At 41.2% G+C, this 17359-nt stretch overlaps 1 protein-coding gene across 8 annotated transcripts in view; it reads right to left on the bottom strand.

Annotated features, from left to right (window-relative positions):
- Positions 1 to 10064: 10064 nt before the first annotated feature.
- Positions 10065 to 17359, bottom strand: part of fgfr1a (fibroblast growth factor receptor 1a) — a 58605-nt gene continuing 51310 nt past the window's right edge. For 6 of the 8 annotated variants that reach the window (XM_069182912.1, XM_069182911.1, XM_069182909.1 and 3 more), the window contains 9 exons: positions 16983 to 17127; positions 16476 to 16597; positions 15604 to 15714; positions 13654 to 13844; positions 12973 to 13095; positions 12296 to 12366; positions 11898 to 12035; positions 11615 to 11720; positions 10065 to 11083 (listed from right to left, as the gene is read on the bottom strand). In XM_069182912.1, the coding sequence (XP_069039013.1) occupies positions 10907 to 11083; positions 11615 to 11720; positions 11898 to 12035; positions 12296 to 12366; positions 12973 to 13095; positions 13654 to 13844; positions 15604 to 15714; positions 16476 to 16597; positions 16983 to 17127 (1184 nt within the window). In that variant the 3' untranslated portion in view covers positions 10065 to 10906. Of the gene's footprint in view, positions 11084 to 11614; positions 11721 to 11897; positions 12036 to 12295; positions 12367 to 12972; positions 13096 to 13653; positions 13845 to 15603; positions 15715 to 16475; positions 16598 to 16982; positions 17129 to 17359 lie in introns of all 8 variants that reach the window. The other 2 variants (XM_015340135.2, XM_015340142.2) reach the window with 1 other exon arrangement.

Raw genomic sequence — 17359 nt, forward strand, 5'->3', positions numbered from 1 at the left:
CAAGACACGCTGTATGAAGGACTGTGGGAAAGGAAGGGAAGGGAAGCTGTGTTCCCTTTTATAAATGCATAGAATTACTCTAAAAAGAAAAAAAACCTGCTTTGAAAATAAAATAGAACGCAGCTTGTTTTAATTTCTTTATGTACACTTCTTTAGAAATATCTAAAGAATGAGGTTGCAATTTGTGTCGGGTGATTTTTCAATAGTTACACATTTATCGCAAATATTTTTTTAAATCAAACCTTCGGTACAATTCATAAAACAGCCATTTTCTTTAAAAAAAAGTATACCCTCAGACAAATCACAGGCTAGACATGAAAAAACTCTTTCCAAACTGTTAATTACAACATTTCTACGCAGACTTGACCTACCACAGGCAAGAAGCTCATTCGACAGAGAGAAACTAAGATCAAGCCCCTCATTTCGTTTTCGTGTTCAAACAACTGCTGAAATGTTAATCTTTTGCGATTTAAAGATGTGAAGCTAAAGACATGAAAAGACACGAATGAAGAAGAGAATGAGTTAACTAAATGAAAAGCCAGAAGAAAGCTGTTCTATGAATGTAAGTAAGTACAGTATTTACTGTGCAGTTTTCCCTTTGCCTTTTATAAATCAGAGCCACCTACGATATCCCCCTCTCTGCTTTCTAATCAATTACTGCTTTCATTTATTGATGGCCTATAAAAGACAAACAAAAAATCTTTTTTATGAGCCCTCCTGGCCAGATTATTGCATTATCGTGTATCTGATTCAGTTTGTCTTTATGAAACCTTGATTTATGGTATACGAGCTACTGTGCCCGTAGGATAACTACAATAGTGCAGCATTAGCACAATTCAAAGCACATGAGGTGAAAGAGGTAATTTGTGATGGCTTTAAAATCTCTATCGCATTTAAATTTATACTCAAAAAAGCCAAATAAGAAAAATTAAAAGGAGAGGATGTCTTTACTGTTAGCAAATTTTTTTATCCTCTAATGTGCTTCCAATATATTTTTGAGGACTGTGTTAACACTTATGGGGGTCTTGGCCTACTGTCTATTATACACAGATGTAATGTACAGAATGTTTCTCTTTTACATGAATGAAGTATACATTTTTTACCTAGCAGAAATTTCAATACGTGATTGAATGGTATACTGGAGCCAAGGATCTGATTGTTCTGTAGTTTTCTACAGTATTTACAACAACGTTTTGGAACCTGTGACAGGACGTAATATGTAATGGTTTGCATTTTCACCTACACTCTTAATAAGCTAAAGTTATTAATTACTTACTCAAATTTGACCCCTTTTTTCTGTTCTGTGTTGGTTTAAAAGCCAATACACCTGAGGACTGTGGCCTTTGCAAGAAGGAAGCAGGGGACTGTGGGTAAATACAACCCAGTCCAGCACCCACGTTTCCATAGCGACGGGCAGTGTGTCGAGCCAGAAAGAAGAGAGGGGGCTAGGGATGGCGGGGGGGGGGAGAGTTCCTCTCTGACTGATGGCCCCCGCCCCACACTGACACCCCACAATGACACCCCCTGTCAGTCACACCTCACTGAGCACATTCCCAATGTGGGCATCTGTCAGAGCTGCGTGTCTGCATGGCTTCCATATCTTAGACATGGGCACCTGGGAGAAGAAGGGTTGATTTCAATAAGATTTCAATCATATTTAAAGGGGCAACATATGTTGTTTTAGCAAGTCAGCTGTTGAGGGCTGTCTAACAACAGTACTTCTAAATCTTTCATTTTTTTGTATCAGTAGATTACTTTGTTAAATCATTTAAATCATTTAAATCATCATGTAACTTTCCAAGGTGATCACCAGAATTGTAGTCTGTGTGAATGCACAGCTGATGCTTCAGCTCAAAGGCTCAATGCTTTTCCTGAGTAACACTGACATCCTTCCTCACAGACACAATGGGGGAACCATTTCAAGAGCATTCTTTTTCATTGTTGCTGGAGAAAGCATAAGAACAAGCAAAAGATCAGCAAAATAACTGCACAGGTATTAAAATATACTGTATATTCACCTCCACTCAATCCTGAAAATAGGGGAGAGAGACATCAGAGACATGGTTTATAGGGTAGGGTAAGGATGAGAACCTGGGATCAGATCATGGATGGACAATTTAAAGTAGCCAACCAATCTTGCTTTCCAAGTCTTTAAAAGGTAGGAGGAAACTAGAGCACATGGCAGAATCCTATACAACCGTAAGGACAGCATGAAAACTCCAAACGGGCTGGCTCAGAGGATCAGAACGAAACCCAGTGCCTGTGAGGCATCGCCAGTAGCCAAGCTGTTATGTTGCCAAGATACATTTGAACACTGTAAAAATACAATTAAAAGGACAGGTAATCTTGCCATACTCTCTATTTTAACTGCTTCTTGTACATTTTAATCTCATGTCTAGATGATTTGTCTTTTTTCATCACAGGCAAAGATGTAGTTTTGGTAATAAAACCAAAAATAAAAACAAAATCCTGTTTTAATCAGAATGATAATGAAATAATAAAACCTGAACGCATGAGTTGGAGACTTTTTTCCTATTCACGCCAGGAGAGTTTAAATATGTTTTTGCTCCATTATTCCCTGTAGTGTGAATTAATCCATAATTGTTCTCCTTTAATTGATGCATTTAACCTAATTTAAAGTGTTCAACACAACCATCTCACACCGATTCTACTCATGGGGCAGAGACACTCAAACTACGGCCTTTCCAATACACTCCATTGCAACGTTTTGCATCAGCCAGCTCCCTATTTCTTTAATTGATAACCAACAGGATTGATGTAACAATTAAGGTGCTGGTTACACCTGAATACTATAGCAGGAGAAGACAGGATTATTACCCATCTGTCGAGGGTAATAATACGGACTGCTTAATTGTGCCACCCAGTTCACAACACACACCATTAACTGGTAATAAAATGGGGTCTCTCTGGTTCATTGATTGTTTATATGGGCCCATTAATGGCAGGGGGAATCAGGCAGATGTCACATCTATCAATTTGTTTGTCGTATAATAACATTTTACTGTAAAAAAAAAAAACAGAAGCAAAACATGCTCATCGAAATGGCCCAAAACAAGTCATTGATTAAACTCCCACTTTCCAGTTCATTAATTGATATCCTAAGTATTGTACTTTTTGTTCAAGTGCTTCTCTATAAAACACCTTTTGACATTTTTGTCACTTTTTGGCGGGGAGGGTGTATTTTCTCTCTGTAAACCCTTTGACTGTCTTTCTGCATCTAACATTAAGCCCTTTATTCACAATGCCCTATATTACAGAGATTCCCCTAGGTTGTACTTGGTTGTATTCCTTTGCAGAAAGTCTTCTTATGGAAGACTAGGTCATGTTGCCTGGATGATCAAATGCTATTTTACATTAACATAAATGTTAACAGGTTTACTTAGCTTGTTTCCTTTTTGTGTATGAACCTTCACTTTTTCCAACTTCTGTCTTTGTGAAATCATGGAAACGTCTTGTGTTCATTTTCTGGTCTAACTTAAACAACAGACATTCAATAACAGAAGCAACACTTAATGCTTAGGAGCTGATGAAAACTAATCCGTTAGTATATACAAACTTAAGTTTACATGACATTAGTAACAAATTGCCTTAACGAAACTACAGCAAAACAAACAGTCCATAATTTTGTTTTCTGGAGCACCATCATGATTTTGGAATAATAAATTCCGTTCTGTGAATGTCTGTCCGAATGCAATATACTGAAATCTTGAAACTGTCAGATTGATCACAGTTTTCATCTACTCGATGAAGGGGAAAAAAAATACAGTAGATTACTTTGTTAAATCATTTAAGAAATGTAACTTTCCAAGGTGATCACCAGAATTGTAGTCTGTGTGAATGCACAGCTGATGCTTCAGCTCAAAGGCTCAATGCTTTTCCTGAGTAACACTGACATCCTTCCTCACAGACACAATGGGGGAACCATTTCAAGAGCATTCTTTTTCATTGTTGCTGGAGAAAGCATAAGAACAAGCAAAAGATCAGCAAAATAACTGCACAGGTATTAAAATATACTGTATATTCACCTCCACTCAATCCTGAAAATAGGGGAGAGAGACATCAGAGACATGGTTTATAGGGTAGGGTAAGGATGAGAACCTGGGATCAGATCATGGATGGACAATTTAAAGTAGCCAACCAATCTTGCTTTCCAAGTCTTTAAAAGGTAGGAGGAAACTAGAGCACATGGCAGAATCCTATACAACCGTAAGGACAGCATGAAAACTCCAAACGGGCTGGCTCAGAGGATCAGAACGAAACCCAGTGCCTGTGAGGCATCGCCAGTAGCCAAGCTGTTATGTTGCCAAGATACATTTGAACACTGTAAAAATACAATTAAAAGGACAGGTAATCTTGCCATACTCTCTATTTTAACTGCTTCTTGTACATTTTAATCTCATGTCTAGATGATTTGTCTTTTTTCATCACAGGCAAAGATGTAGTTTTGGTAATAAAACCAAAAATAAAAACAAAATCCTGTTTTAATCAGAATGATAATGAAATAATAAAACCTGAACGCATGAGTTGGAGACTTTTTTCCTATTCACGCCAGGAGAGTTTAAATATGTTTTTGCTCCATTATTCCCTGTAGTGTGAATTAATCCATAATTGTTCTCCTTTAATTGATGCATTTAACCTAATTTAAAGTGTTCAACACAACCATCTCACACCGATTCTACTCATGGGGCAGAGACACTCAAACTACGGCCTTTCCAATACACTCCATTGCAACGTTTTGCATCAGCCAGCTCCCTATTTCTTTAATTGATAACCAACAGGATTGATGTAACAATTAAGGTGCTGGTTACACCTGAATACTATAGCAGGAGAAGACAGGAAGGGCAAAAAACTAATTTAAAGCAAGTGGCCCACTAGAAAGCCCGACCATTCCTGCTATAAAGGTTGTGGCAAATTTTAAGCTTTTAAGACTAGGCAGTTCCCCACCAGATGGGAACTCAATTGATTGTTATTCATGAGTTCATTCATCCTCCTGCTTCTTTGTTCCCATGTACTCCCTGAGTGCCTTGGCAGCCTTTTTCATACTCAAGGCTGGGGCACTGTTCCCTCATTCATTCCCATAAATAACCTATTCAATTGCTAAATGACAGACAGGACGCACAACAAACAGGCTGATGTCACTGCTCTTTTCTTCGTCCGCTTTAATCAGCAGGCGTCCCCCCCTTTCCCTGGTGTAGAATAATAATTCAGGAATATCGGAGTGACAATGCGTCACCTTTTTCCAAAGTAAGAAGCCATGTGAAGGGCAGGTCATCTGTCAGCGCTGACGACAGCCAAAATACAGCGTGGTGTGCGAGAGCTCACCGAGACGGCGGAACCCACTTTCTGTCCTTCATGTTGGAGTAGCTTACAACTCACTCCATGAAAGGTGACCACACTCTCTTAAAGAAAGTCTAGAGATTTATTTAATCATTTTCGCTTAAAACAGCAAGGCACAGTGAAGATCCTACTGTCAGAAACTCAAAAGTCTGTTTTGTTTAAAGGTGAATTAATACAAGTCTTTGTTCCCAGCAATTGTGTTTCTTTTTTCAAAATAAAGGTCTGGTTTGCCACAGACATCACCAAACTTGACAAGCAAAATGCCCAATTGACAACGAAAAGAACCAGCTACCGAAGGATGTAATGGCATAGGTTTGTAGAGACCAAACCAGCATCGAATTTTAGTGGGGACAGATGTAAGGGCTTTAAAAGAAAGGAAGGCATCTGATCGAGGATCAGTAGTTTTGATGGAGATAACTGTAAAATGTATTTACTGCAAATATTTTTTAAACTTATTAAATTCACATTCTAGTGACTAATAAGTCCCAATATAAACTGTAGATTTTAGGCTCTAGGTATGTATAATCTAGTATTGTCTAGTTAAATGAAGAGATGCAAAATGACTGACTTGAAAAGTGCTTAAGAATATGGTCACACACTGTCAAATATGTTGGGAATTATTTTCCATGCAACCGTCCAGATACAATTGTATTAAAATTTGAGCAACTGTTTTTGTTTGTAGCTCTCAGGTCCCTGTTTTGTTGTCTCACGGTGAAGCCAAGAAACCCAACGGAAAACAAGTAAGTTGTCCTTGAAGGCGCTGGAATAAATGTAGAAACTTTTCTGAAGATGTTGGAGTAGGGAGCTGCAGCAGCATGATTAAGCATCCAATGAACAAGTAAGGGTTCAGGCCATGCCAAGGCAGAAGGCAAAGCAAAGAAACAGTACATTTCAGCTGTAGTGTCTTCTTCAGTCACACCCGGAGAAGGCTCCAAAGCTGAAACCTACTTTTCTTTACCTTTCAGTGTGGAATTAATGTTTGCCTGTTCCTTGTAGGAAATTGCTCTCTATCTACCACTTAGCCTGCAAGATGCTTGTTTGCTTCCAGAATATTAATTGCTGATACAGATCTCCACTCTTTGAAACATCCGGGCAATCTAATGCTTATCGGGAAATTGTATACCTGGATAGAAGCCTGATTTGAAGAAGAGTGATTGGGGATATCGGGACAGAGGGTACTGTACACATCTCCATCGGGCCTGAGAATTCAATTGGCTCAATGGAGGCGTCTTGAGCAATAGTATTAAAATGCAGGTAAGGCATGTGCTCTAATTCAAGGGTTCCTAAGGGTTGTATAATCCTGGAGGAGCACACAGTTGCTGGTTTTCATTCCAGATTACCTAACTGAAGCCAATTATGGTTTCAATTGTAGAACTTGAGAGCCCAGCTGCAACACAAACCATCAGCTGTGTTGCTCTCTAGAAGGTGTGGGAACCCCAGACTTCACTCACTCATCACCCAAAAGCATGTGGAAATCCCCACATCATGACCTCAGGCTTCGGATGTTAAAACCAAGGTAAAAAAGTCAAAGCACTGCTTAATGAAAGGTACATTGACCAGCAATACTAACAAATATATAGCTATTTGATCTCTCAAAAAACAGATCCTTGGATAAGTTAGGTGCTGCTTAAGTAACCAAGTGAGCAAGACAAGCTAAAAAGGCTCCTGTTTCCACAACCTTTGTTTTTTAGCAATTCAGTCCTTACAAAACTAAGACCCAGTGAATCTCAATTTCATCTTATAGTTGGAACCCTCTGCCTGGTCACTAAATATACAAGCATATTTCTTTTAGCACAGACCGCTATCCAAAGCTCCCTGCCTCTCGCAATCCCAGCCTGGCCATCTGTCGAGGGTAATAATACGGACTGCTTAATTGTGCCACCCAGTTCACAACACACACCATTAACTGGTAATAAAATGGGGTCTCTCTGGTTCATTGATTGTTTATATGGGCCCATTAATGGCAGGGGGAATCAGGCAGATGTCACATCTATCAATTTGTTTGTCGTATAATAACATTTTACTGTAAAAAAAAAAAACAGAAGCAAAACATGCTCATCGAAATGGCCCAAAACAAGTCATTGATTAAACTCCCACTTTCCAGTTCATTAATTGATATCCTAAGTATTGTACTTTTTGTTCAAGTGCTTCTCTATAAAACACCTTTTGACATTTTTGTCACTTTTTGGCGGGGAGGGTGTATTTTCTCTCTGTAAACCCTTTGACTGTCTTTCTGCATCTAACATTAAGCCCTTTATTCACAATGCCCTATATTACAGAGATTCCCCTAGGTTGTACTTGGTTGTATTCCTTTGCAGAAAGTCTTCTTATGGAAGACTAGGTCATGTTGCCTGGATGATCAAATGCTATTTTACATTAACATAAATGTTAACAGGTTTACTTAGCTTGTTTCCTTTTTGTGTATGAACCTTCACTTTTTCCAACTTCTGTCTTTGTGAAATCATGGAAACGTCTTGTGTTCATTTTCTGGTCTAACTTAAACAACAGACATTCAATAACAGAAGCAACACTTAATGCTTAGGAGCTGATGAAAACTAATCCGTTAGTATATACAAACTTAAGTTTACATGACATTAGTAACAAATTGCCTTAACGAAACTACAGCAAAACAAACAGTCCATAATTTTGTTTTCTGGAGCACCATCATGATTTTGGAATAATAAATTCCGTTCTGTGAATGTCTGTCCGAATGCAATATACTGAAATCTTGAAACTGTCAGATTGATCACAGTTTTCATCTACTCGATGAAGGGGAAAAAAAATACACTAAACCAGTGGTTCTCAAAGTGTGGTCCGTGGACCACTGGTGGTCCGCGAGCATGTGCCAGGTGGCTGACCTAGTCAACTTTCTTAAAGCAAGTCTAAGCAGCTCCATTCTTCACATTAACTTTTTAAGTAATAAAAACATTTGCAAAATATGCAATTTTGTTTGTAAAAATATCAGTACTTTCATAAAAAATTGAATTCAATATTAATATTATTACATTAACAGGTGATGCTTTTTACAGGGTAAGAAGTGGACGTAGGCATAGGCGGTACACCACATCTGTGACTTGGTGTAAGTGGTCTGCAGACCATAGAACTTAAGAGAACCACTGCACTAAACCATTTGTGGTTGCTTTTCTCTTATGGATTTACAGATATGCATACAAAAACTCATCTCGGGTAAAGCTTCATCCAAGCACTGTCAACCATAGTACCTGTTCTTCTGTATTCCTAAGGAATGTTGTCCTATATTCCGAGTGATGAAGCACTTGACAGCAGGAAGGCAATCAGGTATGGGGAGCAGATTGATTGGCTGATGCCAGTGCAAAGCCACACCCCCCCAACTATAAATTACCTGCCTGTTTGCAGGCACAGATATTTCTTCTGATGTCAGCCCTACATTATCATATTTAATCGCCCCCTGTAACCTGCGCTAAATGGAGAAGGGATTGAAACTGCCACCAGTTGTTCTCTGTAAACCATGATTTACACTGCAAACAAGTGGCAAGGCAAGAATTGATGGCCCTGTTTATTAAGTGCTTACATAGTGCAGGCTTTTGTTTTATTAAATAAAACGTTATTTATTGTAATCCGTAAAGATGCCAGGTGTGTGCATATAGGTTGTGTGAGTAAAAGGTATATCTTGATGACAAACTGTCTTTGGTCATTTGCATTTATGCTAGGATATAAATTAATTTTGACATTAACCTAAAAGTTTAAGACCTCAAGACATGTGGTTAAAAATAAACCTGGCCATTGAGATTTTGTATATATAGACACACTTAAAATCGATGCTTCTCCAACATGAGCATTTTTCAGTTTTAATTTGAAATGAACAAATAACAGTAAGCTTGGTCCCCATTTAACAGTTTCTTCTTGTTGAGCTCACACCTTCCTTCACATGGTCTTCCATGGCAAAGGCAACACCCAATTCCAGTAGGAAAGAGGGGGTGGGGGGTGGTAATTATATACTCTGGGGGTCTAGGAAGTGACTGCTACAGCTGGTTATTTCTACATTGAAAAGCATTTTCTTTTTAAGTTCTCCTGATCACAACGTTTCAAGTTTCAAAGCAGGCCTGTCCAATCCTGGTCCTGGAGAGCTGGTGCAACTGCAGGTTTAGGAGATCCCTTCAGAGCACATGAAGATCTGGGAGAAGTGAAGATGGTCACAGTAAGCCAGTTTTAAGCAGGAGTGAAAACCTAAAGAAGACACAATCGCTCTCCAGGCCCAGGAATGCACACCCCTGGTTTAAAGGAACTACACACAGTCCCATATCAATGGTCCCATTACTATTTCCATTTCAGCTGACCCTTGCAGCCACCCAACCTGCCTTTAAATATTTTATCGTGACAAAAGAAGAGCAGAATAAAACGCCTATTTATTAGATCATGGGTTTTCCTGCTGTTCCTCCTTGCACCTTGTATATGTGTGTGGGGGGGATTCCCTCGAAGTCCACAGCAGTATTGAGCTTCAAAACTTCAATTCTACCAGCTGAGAAATCTTTTCACCTTAACCAGAGAATAACCACTTGCCTGGATCCCAGCCAGCCACAATACAATGGGCTGAAAACTACCTCCATTTAGTCTCCAGTGGACTGTTCTGTGCACTATGTGAGAAGACATGACCCCAGGAAACCTAATGCAAACAACAGTACAAAATGTCTTTTGGTTACCAGTCAGCAAACAAAGAGAGGCAAAAAGAAATTAAAGACATTTGTATTTGAGCTGTGGTTCGTGCAGGGCAAAAGCAGAGCCCCAAACAACTGGCCAGTTCATCATTATAATTCATCAATATAAGATTAGCAGTTTTATCACATGACAACTCAGTCACCAGCTCCTCCCAGCTCCCCTCTCCCACCCAGACAATATTCCAAAACAGGTTAAAAGCATTACCAACCTTGTACAAAATGAATAATAAACAGGGTACAGTGTAAATATATATTCATATTTATACATTTCTAACTATATTTACAAAATGGCATGTCTCTGGAATGCACTGATCATCTGCAAAAGCAAAAAAAAAAAGTTTGGCCATTTCCTTGCAGATAGATTACATTACAGATTTGGTTTGCAAAGCCAAACTTATCTCTTTATTAGAAAAACACAGCATTGGAAAAAAAAATCAATCTTTTCTCCGCACCTTGCTGAGATCCGCAAGTATCTTGCATTTTATTTTCAGTCCAAAAGGTGCTCCCCCCTTCTCCCTCAAATCTCCCAGAAAAAGAAAGCGCACAGCTGAGGGACAGCGGTGTGAATGAGCCTTTCAAATCCACCAGGGCAGTCCTTCAGCTCTGAACAGTCCGCACCAAGCCCCAGAGACGCGCTGACCCCAACTGCAGATTTTGAAACGGTTCACGATCCTGTACCTCTGTGTTCAAACATGTAAAACGTTAAAATCCAAAAATTATGTCCCTCCCACTTCAGTACCTACAAGAGGAAGCCCAGGACAGGGCGAGATAAAAGCTGAGCTCTTTTTGTCTCTCAGTCTGTCAGACAGCACAGCCGGACAGGAGATGGGAAGGAGAGGGAGATTGTAGGAAGGTCAGCGTTTCTTGAAGGCCACTCCATTGGGGTGGGGGGGGAATTTGGGCAGGCAGGGCTCCTCAGCCCCACCCTCGTGGGAGAAGACTGAATCCTCACCGGAGGAGCAGGTGGAACTGCGGGTGTCTGGGTAGCTGGGGGAGTACTGGTCCAGAGGCACCGAGAGATCCAGGTACTCCTGTCAGAGAGAAGGAGCAGACAGGTGAGACAGTGCATCTCCATTTTTACATCCCACATGTCTTTACATTGCACAAATTATAGCACTGTGCTAAAACATGAGATTGGTTTGCAATGGGTTCATGTAAAAACACGGGCCGGTGGTATTCAATTGTGCTACACAGCAAGCCAACCACACAACCAAAACTGGGGAAATCTGTTAAAGGGATCCATTAATTTAAATCGGTGGAACTGGACAGGTAAGACATAAGCTATAGGCCCTGCAGAACCAGGAGTTGACAGCCCCTAGTGTAGATTGCTTTGTTACAGGCTTGTACAGTATGGTACTATGTGTTGTGTGTTGTCACTTTGAGAATTCAATAACAATCCAGTGGAGACCTTTCAGCTAATCTTCCTTATTATTGCTAAATGAACAATTTCTGACTAGTTTGCTCCTTGTTATCCAACATCTCATTATTGTGCACCAGCCTTCTGTGCATGGGGAGCTGTGTTCTGGCACATGGTTGGTGGCTGGGGCAAGGTCTTCACTCACCTGGTTGGAAGTCATGGCTAGGGTGCGATCCAGGTCCTCAACCAGCTGTTTGAAAGTGGGCCTCTGGGAGGGCACAGCATGCCAGCAGTCCCTCATCATCATGTACCTGTGCACACAGCATTGACAGGCAGGGCTCTTATCCATTTTTACACCAGATCTACGTGCAGGAATACTTTCACTGTCTGATTATGATCATAATGCAGAAAATGTTGTCAGCTACATAATACTATCCTTCTTATTTTTAGAGGGGAAGATAATTGTAATAAACAGTCGCCTAGCTTACAATTCATGGGTACAGGTGGAGGGTTTATCCATGCGGTGCCCCTCCTTTAACAGCTTAAAGAGCTCCTCCACTGGAACCCCAGGGTACGGTGAGCCTCCCAAGGTGAAGATCTCCCAGAGAAGTACGCCAAAGGACCACCTGCAAAATAGACCCACTCTTACTATTGGACTAAGCCACACCATCTGCAATCTGGTACACGATTCCTTTTAACTACCCAGATCATTAACCTGTATGTACAGCTGCACAGTTACATTGTCCACAACCAGCCCAAATCTCAAGTCAACTTCTCAGAGAGGTGAACAACCCCCTTTTACTGCAGAGGGGGGGGTGTTGGTGGTGAGGGGAGCTGCTAAATTGTGAACGAGAAATGAAACAAAGACCGTTGGTACCATACTCACACGTCACTCTGGTGTGTGTATATCCTGTCAAATAAGGCTTCTGGAGCCATCCACTTCACTGGCAAGCGACCCTACAGGGAAAGAGAGCTCGTCCATTACTCAGTGAAGCAGCCAAATCTGTTGTTTTATATTTTAAAAAGTGTTTTACATTCGAACAGGGTTTGTCATCTCCTGTCCTCTGCGTCTGCTGTGCTCTTATCCAGCTAACAGTTAAGCATTCTGTCTGCCAGGATGTGAAGATGGAGAAAGCCTGCTTTGAAATCACACCCATCCAACGCACGGGTTAGCTTGGGTCACACTAACGCTTCTCAAAATAACTGTTTGATTAGACCTTTATCATCAATGGGATGAGTTTGACAGATGTCTTATACAGGACAACTGAGCAAAGGGGTAACAGGAGAATGAAGTCTTGCCCTTGAAGGACATGACCCAGCATAATTAATAAGAATTTTTAAATGTTTAATACCATAGAACCTGGGAAAATAAAGGGCTTAGGTGTTTCAATGAAGTTGTTAAAGGATGCCAATCATATAATAAAGAGCTCATTTGCAAAGAACACAAGATAACTCCATCGACCTAGTTACCCTTGAAATCCAGAGCCAAGGAGTTATGATGTGGAGGATTCCTTTCTTTAACAGAAGCTTTCAAAGCAATTGGCATGGTCTAGCAGTACTCACATTAGTGGTCTTCTTGTAGTAGTCAATGTGGTGGATATCTCGTGCCAGGCCAAAGTCCGCAATCTTCATTACGTTGTCTTCTGTGACCAGGACGTTTCGGGCTGCCAGGTCCCTGTGAATACACTGGAAGACACCACTTGGATCAGCTCTACTGCTTGCACAGGGCATGCCTGCAGTGTACTACAGTACATTTACATGATCTGCAAGGTCACTTCACATTTCTGTTAAGTCACTCTAACAGGACTCAAACACTTTTTTTAATATAATACTATAATATTATTACTAATAATATTTACTATATTTCTAAGTTCTCTGCCACTCTTAACTCTAGGAAGTTTAAGCTGAGTCATGATCTTAGTAGGGAGCCACTCTGTGACACTTCTTACCCCATTAAGAAGCACACGTTTAAGAATGCCCTGTGCTGGTCTCCAGGGCCTGTTTGCATGAAACCCTGTATGTTTTAAACCCCTGAAACATAAAGATGAACCTGGACACTAGATGTTGAACTGAATGTGTTGACCCACCATGAACAGTAGGTGTGGTATGCAACACAGCTTAAGGACAAAATTAGAGGTTCAGGCACTTCATGACTTTAGGATCATCCTTTGCTGATAAGATATACAAGAGGGGAAAACCAGTTGTAACACAAGCAGGAGCGTGGGTGGGGTTAAAAGGTCTCACCTTCTTGGAAGAAAGGTACTCCATGCCCCGGGCCACCTGGTAGGCACATGAGACCAGATCCTTGATGGACATGTGCTCCACAGGTACCTGGTCTGGGTTATAGCAATACTCCATGCCAGGGGGGCGTCGTGCCCGCAGGTACTCGCGCAGATTGCCCTTGGAGGCGTACTCCACGATGACATACAGAGGACCTGGACAGGAGGGCGGAAAGAGATGCAGAGTACCAACGTTACAACGTGGTAAAAGATAGCTTTACGTTGGTTTTCCACTGCCATTTCAATTCTCAGGGTTGCATTCTCCTGCACTTTTATCATTCTACAGTTCTTTACAAGAGGAACACCAGCCTCTTAAGTTAAAGACTGTAAAAGGATTGTATACCATCAACCACAGACAGCATGGAGGTGAACGGTTTACAGAGGAGAAAAAGGGCCCAGCTTTATGAAAATCGGTCTCAAAGGGACACGGTGCTTTTGTTGATCCTCGGCTCTGCTAGATTAGTGGGAATTGCAGCACCACTAATAAATGAATAGGAATTTGTTATTCTAAAAGCAGGTGACACAGTTAACATAAAAGTTAACAGGAAATGTTTTAACTTTGCGCTGAGGACAAAAACACCTCCCCCTCCCTCCAACAGTACCCCAGGGCGATTTCTTATTTCACCTTTTGAGGCAGTCAATCGTTAAATCCAATTACAGAAGCCTTGTACCAGGCAGAAGTGCGATCAGCAGGTTCAGACTAGAGAAACCAGTGCTTTAAATTAAATGTTTAAAAGAAAAGGGCCCTTTCTGAGGAACTCGATGAGTTCAACAGGCAGTGAGGTGCATAACCATTAGGAAACAGCTGAAGCAATAACCCAGCTTTCACGTCTTTCAGCAGATCTAATACACACAACCAAGGGAGAGCGGCACTGCCAGAAGCTAATGTTTTTACAAGACATACAGCACTGCCAATGACTGTCAATGAACGTTTGAAAGATAGTGCAACTTTTGTAACAGCTGCAGCCATCTCAGACTACGAGTTCCAAGACCCATATTAGCACACCCATTCAGATAAAATATTTCACTGTTTTCTAAAGCCCCATTTGCTTGTTTTCAACTCCTGTTCTAGACCACTTTATCTTTCATGGTGCCCCTTTTCTGTCTCCTGTCACTTCTTCTTGGTGTCTTTGTATGGAACTGAGTGGGTTTGCTGAAAACTGATGTTCCCGTTTTCAAATGTCTAGCAAGCTATTGCTCCCAATTAAAAAATTACATTGAAGAGAATGAAAGTGACACTTAGACTGGCAAATAACATCTAGAGGTGCTGTCCAAAAGCCTTGCTGTTCCTTCACAGGGGAACCCCCCTAACCCCCACAATAACTTCTCCACACACCGCTTCCAATCTGCTTGTCAGCTATAAACAGCTCAAGCTCTGCTTCTTCTGCTTTAAAGGAACAGGTAAAGGTTTATTCCATGCTGAAAAGAAAAAGAATGTTTTAGCTATGGAGCCTTCAGGTAGTCTCCACAGCCGATGCATTGTATCTTTTCTTTTCAGCATGGAATAAATCTTTACTTGTTCCTTTGCAACCTACACATGCTAACGCAGCTACCTCCTTGAACGTCTGCTTTATCCTCTCTATCTTCATTTTTCTTCCCAACTCTTTGGTTTCTGTCACATCCCTCTTTCCATTTCCTCCTCCTGTCTTCTCTCCTACCTGTACCTCTAGCCCATTTCTGCTCATGCGTCTCAATTTCGCAGTCACTCTCTTAGATATGGTTTCATCCCTCTATAACAGGAATCTGGAACACGACTATTGACTATTTTTCCACCTGAGATCCCAGTTAAATAGCTGGCACAGATATGTAACTTGTTTTAGAATAAAAAGCAAAAGATCAGGAACTGATCATATCATTGCACTCCCTGAAAGCTGGTCTATTTTTCCATTTCTATTTCCCTCCCACACCCTCTCACCATCTTGTGTGCAGGCACCCAGCAGGTTGATGATGTTCTTGTGCTTGCCAATTATCTTCATCATCTCCATCTCTGAGATCAGGTCTGACAGATCCTTCTCAGTTGCATCGGCTGGAAGGAAAGAGATGGCCAACGTGAGCTACCATTTCTGGGACTTTGAATGAAAATACAATGCAGAAAAAAGGCCTTTATTACAGAAATTATATTTTCAGTGTTAGAAGAAGAAAGGTTATTTATCAGAGGGGCCACTTCAGCATATCTTGTCAATTTTGTTTTTAGTAGCTAATTTATCCAAGGATCTCATCCAGAAGCCTTTTGTTGTCAGGTTTAAATGCATTTCCCCTTGACGTGTGTCCATTAACTCACATTTTACTGTTCATTCTAAAGAAGTCCATAGGGTTGACCTTGTCAATGCCTGGGATGGGATCTGATTCAAGTATTCAGATACATCGGAGTAGATGGGGCTATATTATGCAAAATTAGATGCATTCCTAGAAGGCTATTCTAAACTTAGAATTTCTTGGAAGAAAGTGTTTCGGATACTTTTTCCCCTAGAGATTGGAAACTTTACCCCATCAACTTCTCATATGCAGTACATATCTCATATGAAATACTGCAGTTTCATATGCCAATACAAATCGATGAGTTCTGTAAAGACCAATGCCAACAATCTTTCAAAAAATGCAATGCATTTTAATCCCCATGGCTTTACTTTTGCAATTGACCATTTTCAATGTATTGAAATGATGATGAAAATGTCAAGCCAACTGGATAGAAATCACTGTAATTCACAATCCTCAAAAGCATAGGTCTGAGTTCATATACTTAAGAGAAGGACACACCCCCCAGTCCCAGCCCCTCCCCTCACTCACGCTTTAACATCTTCACAGCCACTTTGGTCACTCTGTTGGGCTTCTCCTTGTCCAAGCCCAGTGCCTCACCCATCACCACCTGGCCAAAACAGCCCTCGCCTAAGGGCTTGCCCAGGACCAGCCTGCAGGACAGAAAGGTCAGAAAGTGTGAACAGAAATCACCAGAAGTTGGAGACGTAGCATGAGAGAGTCATTCTTTCACAGAGCCTAATGCTTTTTGCTTGCAAGCAGTTTGGCTGCAAGCAGCTGGGAGTCTGCATCCAACCATCTAGCATATTTCACATTAAAAAAAGAGGATTCCTGTACATTCCTCGTACTGGAAGCATGTCCGTGCATTCTTATTAGTATTGATGTGGTCACTTCGCACTGCAGAACATTTGAGTGTTTTATCAATCTCCATATCTACATGTCCACGTGCCACCATTCACTCTGCCTCTTTGTATGTCACTCCTAAGACACTTCTAAGTGTGCAGCTGTGGTGTGCAAACCCAGGTTGGTCGGGAGTACCTGTCACGGGACAGCTCCCAGCGAGGGTCCTGGGGCAGTTCATACTCCGAAACCCCCGACAGCATGGGCGTCCCACTCGAGGACAAGCGAGAGGGGCGCACCAACATCACCCCTGAGTGGAAGGAGGAGCTGGAGTCCACTGACACCTGCAGAGAGAGAGCACGGTTACTGTCTGACAGAGGGGGACGAGAGCGAGAGAACGGGTGACAAAAGGACTGGAAGTGAAAGACAGAACAAAGTAAATCTGATAGATGAAACAGCCATCTTCTGCTCTTCTTACTAGGAAGGAGAGGAAAAGGACCAACTGAGGGATGAGTAGGTACCTTTTGATTACAGACGGCTCTTTCACCACAACTAAAAAGGAGCATAACTCTGTA

This window comes from Lepisosteus oculatus, chromosome 2 (genome assembly GCF_040954835.1).
Source record: "Lepisosteus oculatus isolate fLepOcu1 chromosome 2, fLepOcu1.hap2, whole genome shotgun sequence".
NCBI lineage: Eukaryota > Metazoa > Chordata > Actinopteri > Semionotiformes > Lepisosteidae > Lepisosteus > Lepisosteus oculatus.